Source organism: Hippocampus comes, unplaced genomic scaffold (genome assembly GCF_001891065.2).
Source record: "Hippocampus comes isolate QL1 unplaced genomic scaffold, H_comes_QL1_v1.1 scaffold118, whole genome shotgun sequence".
In the NCBI taxonomy this organism is placed as follows: Eukaryota; Metazoa; Chordata; class Actinopteri; order Syngnathiformes; family Syngnathidae; genus Hippocampus; species Hippocampus comes.
Window position 1 is genome coordinate 610,782 of NW_017805461.1, and position 15,464 is coordinate 626,245.

Here is a 15,464-nt window from a genome sequence, read left to right on the forward strand (position 1 = left end):
TCCCCCATCATCTCGTCATCTGTGGAGGTTGAAAAAGTAACAAGCATGTTGTGATGAACCAAAGAGGAGAAACCAGAGATATCGGTTTTCAAAAGCCAGATAAAACATGCAGTTTGTATCGTACTTTATTACAGTACTTCCTATATCTTTCTATTTGGAAATGAATTTGATCAATATTAACCTTAATATGTTCCCCTTTGCAGATAACGTTTACGTATGCTTTTGTCGTGGACAGTTCCACTTGAGGAAGGCTCTTGGAAAGGGCGACACCCTGCGGCGAAACGAGGCACTTCCACAGTGCATCGCGGTCTGACATCATACCTCGCAAAATGGCGACGTCCCTCGGCTCCAACACCTACAATAGACAGAACTGGGAAGACGCGGTACGTTTTACTGTACTTATTTTATAAACATCAAACGCTGCCGTTGGAACAGTTCTTTCTGGAATAACTTTACATTGAAAATATGCCCCCTTTTACCACAAATATATTCGTTTTTTGCACGGATAGTTAGCATTAGCAAGCTAACTTATCGTCTCGGCTAGTAACGTGGATGCTAGCCTTTCTTCACGTGAGCCTGAACACTTCAAATGTCGAATCCTCACACTCGCAAACCACTTGATAGAAGTATCCGCGATCGATCGACTGTTGGCAAACTGCTGAACAAGTCATGTTTAACCATCATCAGGCAGTTTGAATGCGACGATGACTGAACGAAGCCAAGTGTTAGCAGACTGGCGTTGCCAATTTTGAATGTAAACTAACTTCTAACTGGGTTGATGTAGCCTTTGCTTAACGGGACTAATAGGGGTGGCAAACTAAACTCAAAGTGCATGTATTGGTGTTTAAAAAAAGACCGCGACAAAAGTTCAAGTATTGATTAAACTCCTGTACTTGAGCAAACGTAAAAATGTTCAGACAGTGATATGTACTTAATTACTAATGACATGTAATTAATGTGTTATGTTATTACAGTTACTCATATACATTTTTCGTTTCAATAAATTGATCTGACGGCGGGGTAAAAACTCCACCCCGGGTAATTTTCCTATTAGCAACTTAATTAGTGCTCTACTAAAAACAAGACAAGCCCATTTCAGCAAAGCAGTAAAAAGTAAATATATCTGTTTCCACATGTAGGGAATGAAAAAAAACAGTCTTCTTGACAAAAAAATCGCATCCATCCATCCATCCCTTGCCTGAAAAGTCTACTGACGTTTCTTCCCACCACTGCTGATAAAACTTGTCCAAATCACACTTCTTTACAGGATTTCCCAATTCTCTGTCAGACATGTTTAGGAGAAAACCCTTACATTCGAATGGTGAGTGAGCATTTGAATCTTCAGTGAATCACCTCATTCTGTGTTTTTGTCGTGTTTATAGTGTACTCATACTACTCACGCACGTAACACTTTACTTTTTTTCCCCTCCCACCAGACCAAAGAGAAATATGGAAAAGAATGCAAGGTATGCCTACATACTCTAAAGCAGCAAATGCAACTGAAGTTTGAACATGTCATGTTATCTTCACTGCATTAATGATTGTATGTTTTGCCCACAGATCTGTGCTCGACCCTTTACCGTGTTCCGCTGGTGTCCAGGGACACGTATGCGTTTCAAGAAGACTGAAGTCTGTCAGACTTGCAGTAAAATGAAGAATGTTTGTCAGACATGCCTGCTGGATCTGGAGTATGGTCAGTGTTTGGATTTGGTTTATGTTACACCTTTGTTGATGTTTGTAGTGTTGAACTTGTAAGTTTCACCTCTCAAAGTGTTTGGTCTTTATCTCAGGTTTACCCATCCAGGTTCGAGACACTGGCCTCGCCATTAAAGATGACATTCCTCGCTCCGATGTGAACAAAGAATACTTTACACAGAACATGGAGAGAGAGGTATTTGATTTATCATACTCGCGCCCAGTGTTACATTAACATAAAAAAAAACAATACTTTTTCACTCTGTATGTTGTTTCTTTTTAAATTCCACATTTTATTGCATAAATAACAATGTGAATTGCACACTTATCATTCCTATAATTTTATAAATAAATTTGCGTATTTATAAATGAAATATTGTTGATTATTGACTGAGCCCTCATATGTCTTCTGTTTTCATTGTTGTTCCCAGTTAGCCAATTCGGATGGCACACGGCCAGGCGGTCAAGTCGGCAAAGCAACCAGCTCTAGTGACATGTTGCTGAAACTCGCCCGCACAACACCGTACTACAAGAGGAACCGTCCGCACATCTGCTCCTTCTGGGTTAAGGGCGAGTGTAGGAGAGGAGAAGAGTGTCCCTACAGGTGCATGGCACGCCACACATCACACTACCCTTGCAGCGTCAATTGTGTCGTGCAGGCACTCTACTAAACCTTCATTTATTTTGGCTGATACGGTCTAGGCCCACATTGACAATCTGCAGGACAAGAGTTACCATGCATATATTTTTTCTATTGGAATTTTAAAACATGTGTTTTAAAGTGTTCCTTACCACTTGTTATCATTCTCGCTCACAAAGTTCTCCAAAGCGTCTTTGCGTCAAGGTGTTTGTCACCAGCAATTGAAGTTTACTGTAAAACTGACACGTTGAACAAAAGAGAATTAAATATTGTATATTGAAATACCAAAATGTTCCACCAAACCATTAAATTTGAACAAAAGACCGCTCCAATGCAACACCTGATTGGCTAACAGAAAGTAGTAGAGATGTTACAGTGATTATCATCCTCCAAGCAACTGCTGTTTTAACACACACGGAGCAAAACCACAAAACAGAACACAAAGCAATGCTCACAGGTATAAATTCTCTCTGGTCTGTTGGAACAAAAACAGCAAATTGTGGTACTGCACTGTTTCCCAGGATTGATCCTCTTCTTCGTGGTACCTCTTCCAAAAGACCTCATTGCTACCGGGTATGTTATGGCACATTGTGGTGCTACCCTGAAGGCATGTAACTGTAAAGCTGAACTTTCAGAAATCAAAATTCTTAACACAGACATTTTCATACATCTGATGTTTGTAAGTAGGCAAGGGGCTATATACTTCAAAAACTAATAAAAAGTGATTGCTTAAAAATCTGCAAAATAGCAGGGGAACGAACTGCGATACAGCGGGGAACACTGCATATGGCTGTCTAGGCAATGTGTAACGTAGCCCCACCTGATGCCTTGTTGTTTTACACAGGCATGAGAAGCCCACCGATCCCGATGACCCGCTCGCTGACCAGAACATCAAGGATCGTTATTATGGCATTAATGATCCAGTTGCTGACAAGCTGCTGAAGCGGGCCTCAACCATGCCCAGGCTGGACCCCCCAGACGACAAGTCCATCACCACGCTCTACATCGGCGGTCTTGGTGAAACAGTCACAGATGGAGATCTCAAGTGTGCATTTCTGCATTTTTTTAAACGATGTGTAAGTATGCTGGATGTTGACTTTCTTTTTTTTTTTTTGTTTGGTTCTTAGGGGCTACTTCTACCAGTTTGGTGAGATTCGTACCATCACAATTGTACAAAGACAGCAGTGCGCCTTCATCCAGTTTGCCACACGTCAAGCTGCTGAAATGGCTGCAGAAAAGTCATTCAACAAGCTTATCGTTAATGGTCAGAGACTCACGGTCAAGTGGGGAAGGTAAGACATCATTGTGGGTGCCAGTGTTCCGTGAAACAGTTCAGAAGACCCCTAAAATGTGTATTTATAAAATGTTTCAGATCTCAGGCAGCAAGAGGAAAGGAGGGCGAAGGACTTACTGAGATGGGTACCAGACTTGATCCTGTGCCAGGACTACCGGGAGGTGGGTGCAATTGCCCCACCACACTCTCTCTCTCGCGCTCTCTCTCTCTCCCTTTCTTTCTTTCTTTCTTTCTTTCTTTCTTTCTTTCTTTCTTTCTTTCTTCCTTCCGACACTTAAATTTAATGCTGCCACTAGTAGCCCGGGTTGTAGTTTGGGCATTCCTGGTTTAATGTATTCACTGATTTTATGTTAATTCTGCATGTATTTGACATGCCAACACAGAATTATTGGTGATGATGATGTTCTCTGACAACTTTACAGCATTACCTCCACCACCACCTCTTGATGAAGAAGCTCCAGCAAATTATTTCAACCTGGACCCGAGCACCTCTCCAGCTGTCATGAACCTCACTCTGCCACCACCCCCAGGCCTCAACCCCCCTCCTCCAGGTAAACTCACAACCAATATCTACTCGCATTCTAATACGAGCCCCTGTATGAAAAGGTAATGTTGATCCGTTCGGGGGAGTCATAATATGCTTTAGGTGGATTTGAAACACACACGCACGCACAGACGCACTTAATGTTGTGTTGACCGTTTCCTTCAAAGGTTTTGGCCCGCCAATGTTTCACCCCATGGGTCCCATGGCTCCACCAATGCCCCCACCCATCGGCATGAGACCTCCAGGTCAAATCCACTACCCTTCCCAGGATCCCCAGCGGATGGGTGCCCATGCTGCACACGGCGCACGCCACGGCGATTAGCGTCAAGGCTCAAACTCTACTCTGATTGGTTGTTTTTCCTCCCTTTTGTCACACCTGGCGCCATGCTGCCCGTGGGCCTGGAACCTGCTGTGGACTGAATGGAATTTCAAAATTCATCATGCAGGATATTATGAGGTTTATTTTGCATCCGCGGTGCAGCACACAACTGAATTAGTGCAGTTTGCCTTTTTTTTTTTTTTTTAACAATGATTATACTCCACTGTGTAATGACTTAGTTTATTGATCGGCTGGCTTTCTTTGAAAATTTCTTTCACCTATTAAAAATATTAATTTCAGTCTTGAGTCTCTGTTTCCATTCATAATCAAAATCAATGTGACAGAAAAAAGTCAAAATTTACAGAGATTTGTTGAAAATGTTGATATAGACTTAGGGTTACAAAGGAGTTGTACATTTCTGGAAAGTCTTCAATTTCCTGGAAAAGTTAAGATCAGGAATTTCCCTTAAGTTTTTAAAATTGTCATTATGTTATTAGTTGCCATCTTTTGAAAATCCAATGTTTGCAAGCCTAGATTCAGTCAAGCTATACAAATGCATGCTGTCTGTGACTGATCAGTTTACTGCATCCTTCTAATTCAGTGCATAACTGAAAATTACAGTTTCAAAATCCTGTAGCAGCTAACCACTTTATAATGCAAGTTTTTTTTTTTCCTCTGCCCCCTGCTGTTGCTGATAACTAACAGAGGCATGAGCTAATTAGTCCTTTTTCATAGTTCATTAGATTCAGGGCACTGAAAACCTCCCCATCCTCTGGGTGCTCTGTTAAAATTAGGCCGATAACACATGCGCTCCAAAATGGCACCAGGTAGGTTTTGGGATTCCTGGGCCTCATAGCTTATAACGGGGATCACCCTCTTGCTGGACAGTGCACCTCCAAAAGGCATGGGAGACCTGAAAGTCAAAAGAAACACTAGTTTCATCTTAATGCATTATGCTGCTCACGCAATACCATCAAATGCGGTCAATATCTACTGTGGATAGGGTTCTGATTGAATTGAAGGTCTGATAAAGGGCAGAGGACCCACGTGGGATTCAGGATGACTCAACCTGTTTATCACCAGCTGGTCTGTCCATTAGTTGAGCTGACTTGATGGAGGTTTCACAATTTCATCAAAATCTTGGGTGGTGTAAATAGATCCAGCCACAGGGGGCTCATTTTCAGAGAGGCTGGCAGAAAAAAGGCGACATCATGTCCACATATCTCATCTGTGTCGAATATCAGACGCGGGGGGTCAGGTCCGGCCTGCGACTTCAATTTATGTGGCCCTCCAAAGGCAATACAGGGGATCCCACGTGAAGGGGCCAGGCTGGTCTGCGAATAATTGATGCTCATTCAATTGCAGTGAAAGCCCAACCCCTAAAATTTACCCCCCACAAATTCTTGAATACTGGTAAGTGGGTATAAACCACCATTAGGTCTTTTTCATGAAAAACGGAGGTTGCCACCAAACCCCACCCTAAAAAATGTTTACCGGTAATTAAAAACTAGCTTCAATTTGGTGAAGTCTTATCCACAGCCAGAATTCTGGAAGAATGCAACAAGAGCATAACATGGACACAACAAATGACCTTTTCTTGTTGTTTGACAGAGATGAGTCTGAACAGATTAACCAGATTGCTATCAAATGAGTTGGAATGCCATGGAAGAAAATTCACCCATCGTGAAAAAAGTTGATATGCAGAACCACGCCAGTCTGAATAGTGAAAAAAAATGCCGTCACTGTGCACTTTTTATCCAGGTCTTTGTGGACTGGCTTTTTTTTTTTTTTTTTTTGGTGGGGGAGTGCATATTATCTGTGAATTATTGGTGCATTTTTCATGTAAACCTGCAAACGCTGTCAAACTATTGTGTTAAAATGAATGTTATGAAAAAGGTTGTTACAACATTGGAAAATTACTCTGTATCAAATTAGGAAGTGGCAAACACACAAACAGATGGACGAGCCTCTGCCCAGAACAACATAACCTCTTGGGTCAAAAAGTCGGTCGTGTCTTGTTCACCATCTGCCAAAAAGCAATATTTGTCTTTCCTCACAGTGCGGATTCATTTCACCCTATTACATGGTTTCGATTCTTCATGTCTTGCTAGAGCGTTGAAAACTGAGCACTAGTGGGCCATCTCAAGTGTCGAGATTGAAAATAGCCATCATGCAGCTGCAGTCCAAGGAGGTGCACAGCAGACGCTGTCTGAATATTTAAATTGTGGAAACATGGATGAGAGCCCAAATGATTGTGGTGCTTAGATCATCTGTTGGTCGTGGATGACCTCGTTCCACCTCTAATAATGACATGACTTCCAATCAGCACAAACTATACAGACAAAAGTGTATTGTATTGAGATACATCTCTTATTCATTTAATCAATTAGGGGTAGGGTAGTCAAGGGCACTGCTTCCCAAACTTTACCTGTTGAAACACCTGTAGTGGGTAAGCTGATGACTTTTTGGTAATGGCAGCTGAACATTGAGGGATTCCAGAAGCTCCTTGTCGTGGCGCAAAGCTTCCCTCCACGGAGACCAGTAGAATCTGGGAATCACCGTTGTGTTGAACTTCTCATGGGGAATCTCCTTGAGTGGGGCAGCGTATCCTGATGAAAGAAAGCTTGAGTTAAAAATGGCACTGAATGAGGATTTGTAAAAATGGCATTGACCTCAGCGAGTTAAGTCACCAATTTTAGGACTTCAGACTAAAACCTATGAAAGAGTTGACTTTCATTTGGTATTCAAAAGACGGGACCTGACTGTCTGTTCACATGATCAAAATTAGCATTGTCCAGATAGTGTTCCATTTGCTTCGTTTATGAATGATTTTAAATTTTTTTTTTTTTTTCTGCCCAATGCTAGCGAAGCAAATATCATGAAGGGAGCACATTTGGATCAAAGGATTACATTTTTTGATAAAATAGTGGGTAAAAAGATTGGCAACGTGCAAAGTTTGCAACTCAAAGATAAGAGACAGAAAACTAACTTCATCCGTCATTATAAAACCTACAGACAAGTAAGATATGTTCACTTCACAGTTTAGTTACGTGGTAGTTAGGCCTTTAATTGCGGGGGACAATGCAGTTTTTAATTTAGTTTAGTTTATCATTTCATCCATGCCAAACCAGGTGCCCAGCCCTTACACTGTAAAACAAAACTAACGTGAGCAATCAAACTGCTGAAAGCAACTCATCAGAGTAATTATCGGACAGAAATTAAATCAATTTTGAAAAAAAAATTCAATAGGTATTATCCAGACCGACGATCGTAAACGCGTTAGCCAGTAAGCTAAATAATGCAAGACAATGAGTGCAAAGTGACGACTGTGCAAATATGCATTGAACAGGTTTTTTTCTTGATCTGATGCCAAAGATCTACCGTAAGTCTTTCTATTTGCACAAAAGTCCTATTTCTCTCCAATATTTTTCAGAAATCTGTCTTAATTTGTGTTCGTGAGCACTTCCCCTTTGCCAGGATAACCAATCCACTTCACTAGTATGGCATATCAAGATGAAGCCTGCATCACGAGAAGATCAAGCATTATTGTAGGTGTGCCTTAGGTTGCCCACAACAAAAGGCCAAGGCAGACTACTGCCATAAATGTGTTGCACTGTGTGAGGAAAATATTGGTTACTTCAGATCATGAATAGTTTTCTGAGTGACATTTCAGAGTGCCCTTTTATTGTGGTCAGCCGCAGTGTAAAAGGTCACCCAGCTCACAAACACCAGTTTAGACAAATTTGCAAACAATATGAAAGAGAAATTGGCCTTTTGGCGACAAAAAAAAAAAAACATTTTCGATCTCTTTAGAATTTCTGAAACATGGAATCAAAGGCAAGTGTTGTGTTTACATTTTTGCCCAGCTGTTCTTTGACTGAGCCAGATTGTAGGACTTGATTTATGACTTGTTTAACCCAAGCAATGACTTGACCTGGATTTTTCTTCAGAAACTTTCTTGAAACTTGAATATTAAGACTGCAGACTTACGGCTTGCACATATTTAGTATGACTACAACAGCGCTAATATACACTTTGCTGCAACAAATTGTCACTACTGTCAGCAATAGCAGCGATGGTCACAAAATCTTAGTTTGAACAACATACATTATTCATACAAAATGGCAATCAAAACAATGCCTTCATTGTTTTGTGACTATGAGGCACAAACTCTACAAGCTTTGGCTTTGTCCAGGCACCCCAAGCATTAGGCTGAACTAGCCGTTACGCTCGTGTCACACTGCGGCGTCCATTGGGCACAGTGCAGCACCATTTACCTGGAGCGAGGACATCGGGACTGCCCTTCTTTGCTACCGTCTTCTGAAGGTTCATGACCAGACTATGCTTACCAGGGAGAGGGAGAGCGTGGTTTTCTTTTCCTCCCTGAGGCTTTTGGATGATTTGCGGGGGAGGAACAGCCACTGGATGGGCCTGAAAAGGGGACAATTAGATTGGGTGCAGTCAAAGGGTTTTAGGAGTTCAGTTTAATCATGCCTCGGAGCTACAGGGGACACAGTTCTGCAAAGTTTTCTCAAGTATGAAAGGACAGGGGTTATCCAAGCTTTCCTCTGAGACTCTTTATAACAGAAGAGCCATGCGACAGACTGAAGGTGTGTCTAATACGAGTGAACAATACAGCCAGCGTGAAATTTACCAAAGCTAGAAACTACGTGAAAAGTTGTTTTTTTTTTTGTAATAAGAGATGAATAGATCTCACTCCCTTATTGAGGAAAGTATAATCTTAAATATTGTACCGTCATCATAGATTTTACATAATACAATTAATTAATGACATCAATTAAAAAGAGCTGTATCAAATATTCCGTCTTTGAAAAGATTATTTGAATCTTAATGACACTGTCGGAGCGCTATGAATTCAAATCGCATGGGGTAGCCAAAATTTTATTCCGCCCTCCATTTTCACACAAAATCACACCAATGGGCAATTTAGAGCCTTGAATCAAGCTAGCATGCATGTTTTGGGAAATCAGAGACAGAATCTGATTTATTGGCCAAGGATGTAGAACATACAAGGAATATACAGTACTTCCCCAGTTACGACCCGTCTGGTAGAACATAAACAAAACAATGATCAACAGAGGGAGAAAGAACGGGAAGCCTGGCGGTTCCATGTTAACCCTGAGAAAACCTACGCACAATTGTCTATAGGTGTGACTGATGTCATCCATCCACCCATTGTTTGTCTAAATGTGCCCTGCGATTGACTGGCGACCAGGGCAGAGTGTAACCCGTATGAAGTCAGCTCGGATTTCAGCGCACCTGCAACCCTAATGAAGTCAAGTGGTAGAGAAAATGAATCAATGTATTGTTATCTAATGTATTGCTGAACAAAAGTAAAATAGTTGATTTACAAAATATGATTTTTATAGGTCATTTTCTTCTTCTCGTCCTAGAATTTGACAGTAACGAAGCTCACAGATCTCTACTCATTGCACACTCAGGCTGTTATTTTTCATTTCCGAATTTTTTTTTTCATTCACACTTGAATCAATTGCTATGAGTCATGTGTGTCTGTGTCTTACACTCATGGTGTTATAAGCACTGTTGTCTGCGTTCTCCACCGTGAATCTCTCAGCCCGCCTCTGTCTCGCCTGAAACATGCGAGAGCCTCGGTTGGATGGCAGGGTGAGCTCCTCTATCATCACGTCTTTTGGAACGCTGACCTTCTTCCCCATATTCAGACGCCCTGATGTACCAGCAAGACAAATGTGCTTTTGTGAGCATTCACACAATCCACGCACATGCGATTACTCTGCAGGAAACACCTGCATACATGTGTAGTGTGGCATTAGATGACACTAATGCGATGCCACATTAGCTGTATCCACATATTCGTACTACCAATCGGTGGCAAACCGTGCATTTGGTGCCTGTGCCTTTCAGTGGCTGATTTCTTTCAATTAAAGAAATTATTAACGCTGAACAAAAAAGCAAATTTAACAGCACTTAACTGTGCCATGCACATCGGGAGCACTTCAGAATGAATATACAGTACTGTATCTAAGAATGTGACAAAAGCATCACATTAAAATTAAAAACACGCCTAAAATACATCATACTCACCTGAGATGCTGTGTAGTAAATGCATTAAGGTGTGCAGATTGCTGCAAATGTGATGTGCTAGTCACAGTTGGCTATAGCAAGATTTGCTCTGATCAAGCAATTAGTATGAAAAAATACTGATGTCATCTATGGCCCACAGATTTATACTGTATATGATGAACTCACAAGTGGCCTCTCGCGGCTGACACCAGAGGTTCAGGGTTCTGTGTAGAGTTTGCATGTTCTTCCCGTGCCTGCGTGGGTTTTTTCGGGGTACTCCGGTTTCCTCCCACGTTCCAAAAACATGCATGGCAGGTTAATGGAACACTCAAAATTGTCCCTAGCGCGAATGGTTGTTTGTCTATGTGTGCCCTGCGATTGGCTGGTAACCAGTTTAGGGTGTACCCCGCCTACTGCCCGAAGACAGCTTGCAAAGGCTCTAGCACGCCCGCGACCCTCGTGAGGATAAGTGGATTAGAAAATGGATGGATGGAGAATCCCACGTTGCCCATTAATAAATACTGTAATGGAAAACATGTCATTTAATAAAACACAAAAACTTGCACTCAGCTGGCCTGTGAAACGCTTGAAAGAGTCTCATTGAAGGGGCTCATAAACTATGCACGTTTGGACTTCCTGAGGCGTCTCGTCCGTGTTGAGTGTGAGGGAGTGTATGTGTGTCAGTGCATGCTTCAAACTAAAGTAAAACAACTGAGGTCTCACTAATGAAACTGTGAGGGAAGTGGGAATGGTGTGGTGTCCTGTTTGTAGATTAAACTGAGCTGGAAATGAAGGAATGAGTTTCAAAATGTAATGTGTGTGCGTGGTGCGTGGCAGGGTCACAGGGAGCGCTGAGAGGATGAGAGCAGTGCACAATTGGTCACGCACGCGGCTTAGAGGGAACATTGCTCAGAAGCCAAAATCTGATTGGACAAAAATCTAACATCCACAAACATGCATTGGAAGCAGTGCAGCCAAGAGAAATGCTATGAAATGAAGCGAGTACACTGCTGTGAATAAATGAATAGAATTTAATGGAAAAGATATTAGAATTAAGCTGGCACTCGAAATGTGGGCCACCACTGCTTCCTTCTAGAGCTAAACAACAAGGGAGCGCCAATTTTAATAATGTCACGCATAACTGACTTGAAATCCACAGACCTCCTCTTGTATGCTATCATGGCCTAGCAGAGACCCTGAAATAGACTCAAGATGATGTCAGAGGGTGTATTTGTTGTTGTCCGAGGTTGGAAGGGTAACTGGGCATATAAATAGGAATCTCGAGATGAAAGACGCTCCCAATGAAAGGATAGCCTTATTTCCCGTACATGATAAGTGTATGCAGAAGCTGGGGCATTTGAAGGAGTGGCCCGGCATGAAATCCATTGATGGGAGTCGCCATTTTGCTTAGGGGAACACTCTTTCAAAGCTGAGTTAGTGGTGGAACACTGGACAACAAACACAACTGATGGGAGAACACTGGAGAACTCTGGAGAACACGTCGGTGCGTTGGAGATTTGGATGTGCACTTCTGTAGCGTCTGCAGGCAGCCTTTACGTTACTTGTACCACCAAGTAGAGTCTCATGTTTATGTGGGTCATTTGAAAGTGTGTCACATTCATTACTTACGTCCTCTGGCCTCTTTAGACAACATCTGAGCCTGCAACATTCTCTGCTTGGTGACGTCATCCAGGCCTGACTGCATGGACATCATTATGTCCCTCTGATATAAAGACATATGGCTCAGATCTCAAAACCAAGCAGGGTTAAGTGCAAAGTTAAACAAATACTCTTTATTAATTTATTCATCAAAGTAGCGGTTCTGAGGAGATATATTGATTGCAAGGATGAATCTACAGCTAAATAAGGAAGAAGAACTTGAAGCACGTGAAAAAATCTGTCAATTGCAAAGGTTGACACTTTCATTACTGTTATTTTTTGGAATGAAAACTGACATATTAGAGTATATAAGGGGGTGTGCATCTCACCCAAAAAAGACCACTCGATACACGGGGTGCGATGCGATTCACAGACCGTTCGATTTTAAAGAGGAACAATTCACTTCTGTTCGACTCAGTTTGAGAGCGTGTGATGCAATGAGTTGCATGTGAATGAACTTGTCGGTACAGTACTATAAATGTAGCATTTCCTTCAAAGATGTATCTCCACAATAAAAGACAATTTGAGTTTGTGTCTTGCTATATTTTAAATTGGAAGGATTCAATGCACTCGCATCTCTTAAATCTCCAAAGATTTTCTGCTTCAAATTGTTTAGTTAATTATGCCAAAACAACAGAGGTTTTAACATGGATTTAAAAGCATTTACACTTTTTTTATGTTTATTCATTCATTTATTCACTCTGATGACAAAGGCTATCAGCAAACCAGGGGCCGTATGATACACAAGTACGGAGAAAAGAAAGCTTTTCAAGGTTGATTTTGGATTTTTGAATACATGACACTCACTCTTGTTTAATTTCATCCCCCTTTAATACTGGTCCACCAAAATAGATTTCATTAGCCAAATGAAATCCAATATGACTTTTGATCCAGTGATATAGGCATCCGTTTGGCTAGTCACTATCTTTACAAGCAGCGCACATGCATTATATGAAACGAAACATTCATCTTGCATTACAAGTGGCAGCAATTTCATTTGTGAAATTGCGTTTCTCTTTTAACAATCAGCATCACAATTATTCCACTGCAGCTACACTGCAGTGCAAGTAACCACCACAAACAGTGTTTTGCAAAAAGGAAGTGGGTGTGTAGGCCACGATTAATGGTCTGTGTATGCCGTAATAATTTTGCATCTGTCGCCTTACCTGAGTGTCTTGTCGTCTGTCTGTGTGTGTGTGGGGTGTCAGAGCTGGTGTGGATGACTGTGGGGTTTATCCCGCACCGGGACAGGGAGCCCCCCCACAGCAATGTGACACTGCCCATACAGAGAAGGAATAGCCCGCATAAAACGCATCCCGAAATGCCTCGGTCTCTTAGCTCACCGGGTTATTTTAACACGAGTGAGGATGGATGAATAGAGTGATTAGGGGCATGGGGCGAGGAGAAAGATTTTCAGCCAGAACTCAAAGCTCTTTGTTCATAAAAACAGATTCTGTGTTTTTGCATGTGAATACCTTATAACAGCTGGAATGCCATCAGTGGCTCTCGTCCAGGCTAACAACTATTCTACTGCACGAACAAACATTATTCTTAGTCACTTTGTTTTTCACTTTCCTCTATAAAATTGCACAAACTGCTCTAAGATCTTATTTACTCAAAGAGACACCAGCTTTTATGTCAAGATGCAACTGCAGTCATTGTTCTTCCTTGCTGACTTAATTGCCCAAAACGTTTTTACGATCGTGTCAGTATGTTTTCCTCTTTTTCCACAAAAAGTTTAATTTTTGGTGGAATTTGTGAATGAAAACACACAGATGGATTTCTCGGTCAAAGGCTTACAGTATTTATAAATTGTAAAATGTAATTATTCCATCTGTTTCTGGTAGCTGATGAGAGCAGGGCACATAAAGACCAACAATTGATTTCAGTGATTTGTTTCAAAATGCATTCAATATTCTTTGAAGATAAGTGCTGAAAACATGTGCGCACTGAGGACAATTTTGTTTTGATTTGTTGACATATAGCGTTAAACATTTTTTTTTCCACTTCAGTTTTCTGAAGTAGGTTTTCGGGCATGGCAAAAACCAAGCCCAAGTACAGCGCGCTCATGCCAGGGGCCACATGACATGTCTTTAACAACTATTTGATGTTGAAAAAGTCAATTTATGTATCATATTGAATTGACGTCAGATGCCCACGGGGTTGGGCTTTCTGGCATGAGGCGGCCCTCCCTCATCATATGAGTACGGCCTACGTATTGCCCACGATATTCTGTGGAACCACATACGACATAAATGTAGGTGAGGCAGTGACTTAGTGGATGACACCAACGGCGCTCTGTGGACTAGAGAGCTAGTGGGCTAGAAGGGATATGTACAATTTTTTTTTTGTATTAATCAACCTACAGAGGGTCCTTGGTTTATGCCAGTTCCATTCCTACAGTGACAAAAGTCATGTGCATGAGTCAGAAAGCGCCATAGTCTGTCTCTAACTTTAGCTCAGGTTTATTGACTATGGTGCAGTTACACACTAAATTAGAGTAAATATCCATCCATTTTCTAATCCTCTTCTCCTCATGGGGGTCGCGGAGGAGTAAATATTTTTTATGAAAATCCCATCTTGCCTTTAAGTGCAAATTATAACGACAAACATTATGGTGGTGATTGAGCCTGTCCTCTTGTGTTAGGTGATGACGCATTCTAATACACAATTTAGTTCTTTGCCCACACTCCATAACCTCAAAATGTCAAATGTCTGTGTCGTTGTGACCCAACAAGTCTCTGTGGATGCATTAAACATTTCAGATGTGTCATTTTTCTTCATCACATAACTTTTTTGTTTTTGTTTAATTCATTTTAAGTGTAATTGCAAGCAATTAGACACACTTTGTGGAATCCCGTTGGTCTTAAAAATGGATTTTATGTACTGCACTGATTGATTCATTGAGGTAGCAGACATCTGGGAGGAAAGCATATTTTTCTTTTTATCTCTGTTGAGATTAGATATTGATTTTGCACCTCCCCAGCTCCACAAAACCACCATCCCTTATTAGAAAGCCCCACGGCCTCGAAGAGAAAATGCGGTGTCATTCAAGCCGGAAAAAAAAAAAAAAAATCACATCTGCAGACAAACCATTAAATAAGAAGAATTGTTGCCCTTTAACTCCTCTGGTGTTTATTTGAGCACGCTTGTCCAAATACATAAATAAAATCAGGGCAGACGCTCTAATTGTTTACTTCCTCTGGCTGGTGTCATCTGTGTTTGAGCGATGGCTTTTGTGGCGAGCTCC

General features: G+C 41.4%; 2 protein-coding genes across 3 annotated transcripts; one reads left to right on the top strand and one right to left on the bottom strand.

Annotated features, from left to right (window-relative positions):
* The first annotated feature begins 280 nt into the window (after positions 1–280).
* rbm22 (RNA binding motif protein 22) lies at positions 281–4,791 on the top strand. The gene is made up of 11 exons (XM_019874856.1): positions 281–383; positions 1,268–1,321; positions 1,437–1,466; positions 1,561–1,693; positions 1,791–1,891; positions 2,127–2,299; positions 3,180–3,380; positions 3,463–3,627; positions 3,708–3,790; positions 4,052–4,180; positions 4,341–4,791. The coding sequence occupies exons 1-11, from the start codon at positions 330–332 to the stop codon at positions 4,493–4,495; spliced, it is 1,278 nt and encodes a 425-aa protein (XP_019730415.1). The 5' UTR covers positions 281–329; the 3' UTR covers positions 4,496–4,791.
* LOC109518790 (myozenin-2) lies at positions 4,698–13,511 on the bottom strand. Of its 2 annotated transcripts, none has more exons than XM_019874858.1 (6): positions 13,381–13,511; positions 12,185–12,278; positions 10,036–10,199; positions 8,842–8,923; positions 6,921–7,101; positions 4,698–5,405 (listed from the first exon to the last, which is right to left on the bottom strand). In XM_019874858.1, the coding sequence occupies exons 2-6, from the start codon at positions 12,267–12,269 to the stop codon at positions 5,222–5,224; spliced, it is 696 nt and encodes a 231-aa protein (XP_019730417.1). In that variant the 5' UTR covers positions 12,270–12,278; positions 13,381–13,511; the 3' UTR covers positions 4,698–5,221. The 2 variants fall into 2 exon arrangements, with proteins under 2 accessions (XP_019730417.1, XP_019730416.1); XM_019874857.1 differs by having other exon boundaries at positions 8,770–8,923.
* Between the last annotated feature and the right edge of the window lie 1,953 nt (positions 13,512–15,464).

Bases quoted from the DNA above. Each gene is read 5' to 3' on its own strand.
- LOC109518790 (XM_019874857.1), bottom strand. From the start codon at position 12,269: ATGATGTCCATGCAGTCAGGCCTGGATGACGTCACCAAGCAGAGAATG. The intron at 8,924-10,035 runs GTAAGACACAGA...TCCCCTTTTCAG, and splicing joins GTGCTTATAACACCATGAGT to GCCCATCCAGTGGCTGTTCC. The intron at 7,102-8,769 runs GTAAATGGTGCT...TTCTTTCATCAG, and splicing joins TCCCGATGTCCTCGCTCCAG to GATACGCTGCCCCACTCAAG.
- rbm22 (XM_019874856.1), top strand. From the start codon at position 330: ATGGCGACGTCCCTCGGCTCCAACACCTACAATAGACAGAACTGGGAA. The intron at 3,381-3,462 runs GTGTGCATTTCT...TTTGGTTCTTAG, and splicing joins GTCACAGATGGAGATCTCAA to GGGCTACTTCTACCAGTTTG. The intron at 3,791-4,051 runs GTGGGTGCAATT...ACAACTTTACAG, and splicing joins TGTGCCAGGACTACCGGGAG to CATTACCTCCACCACCACCT.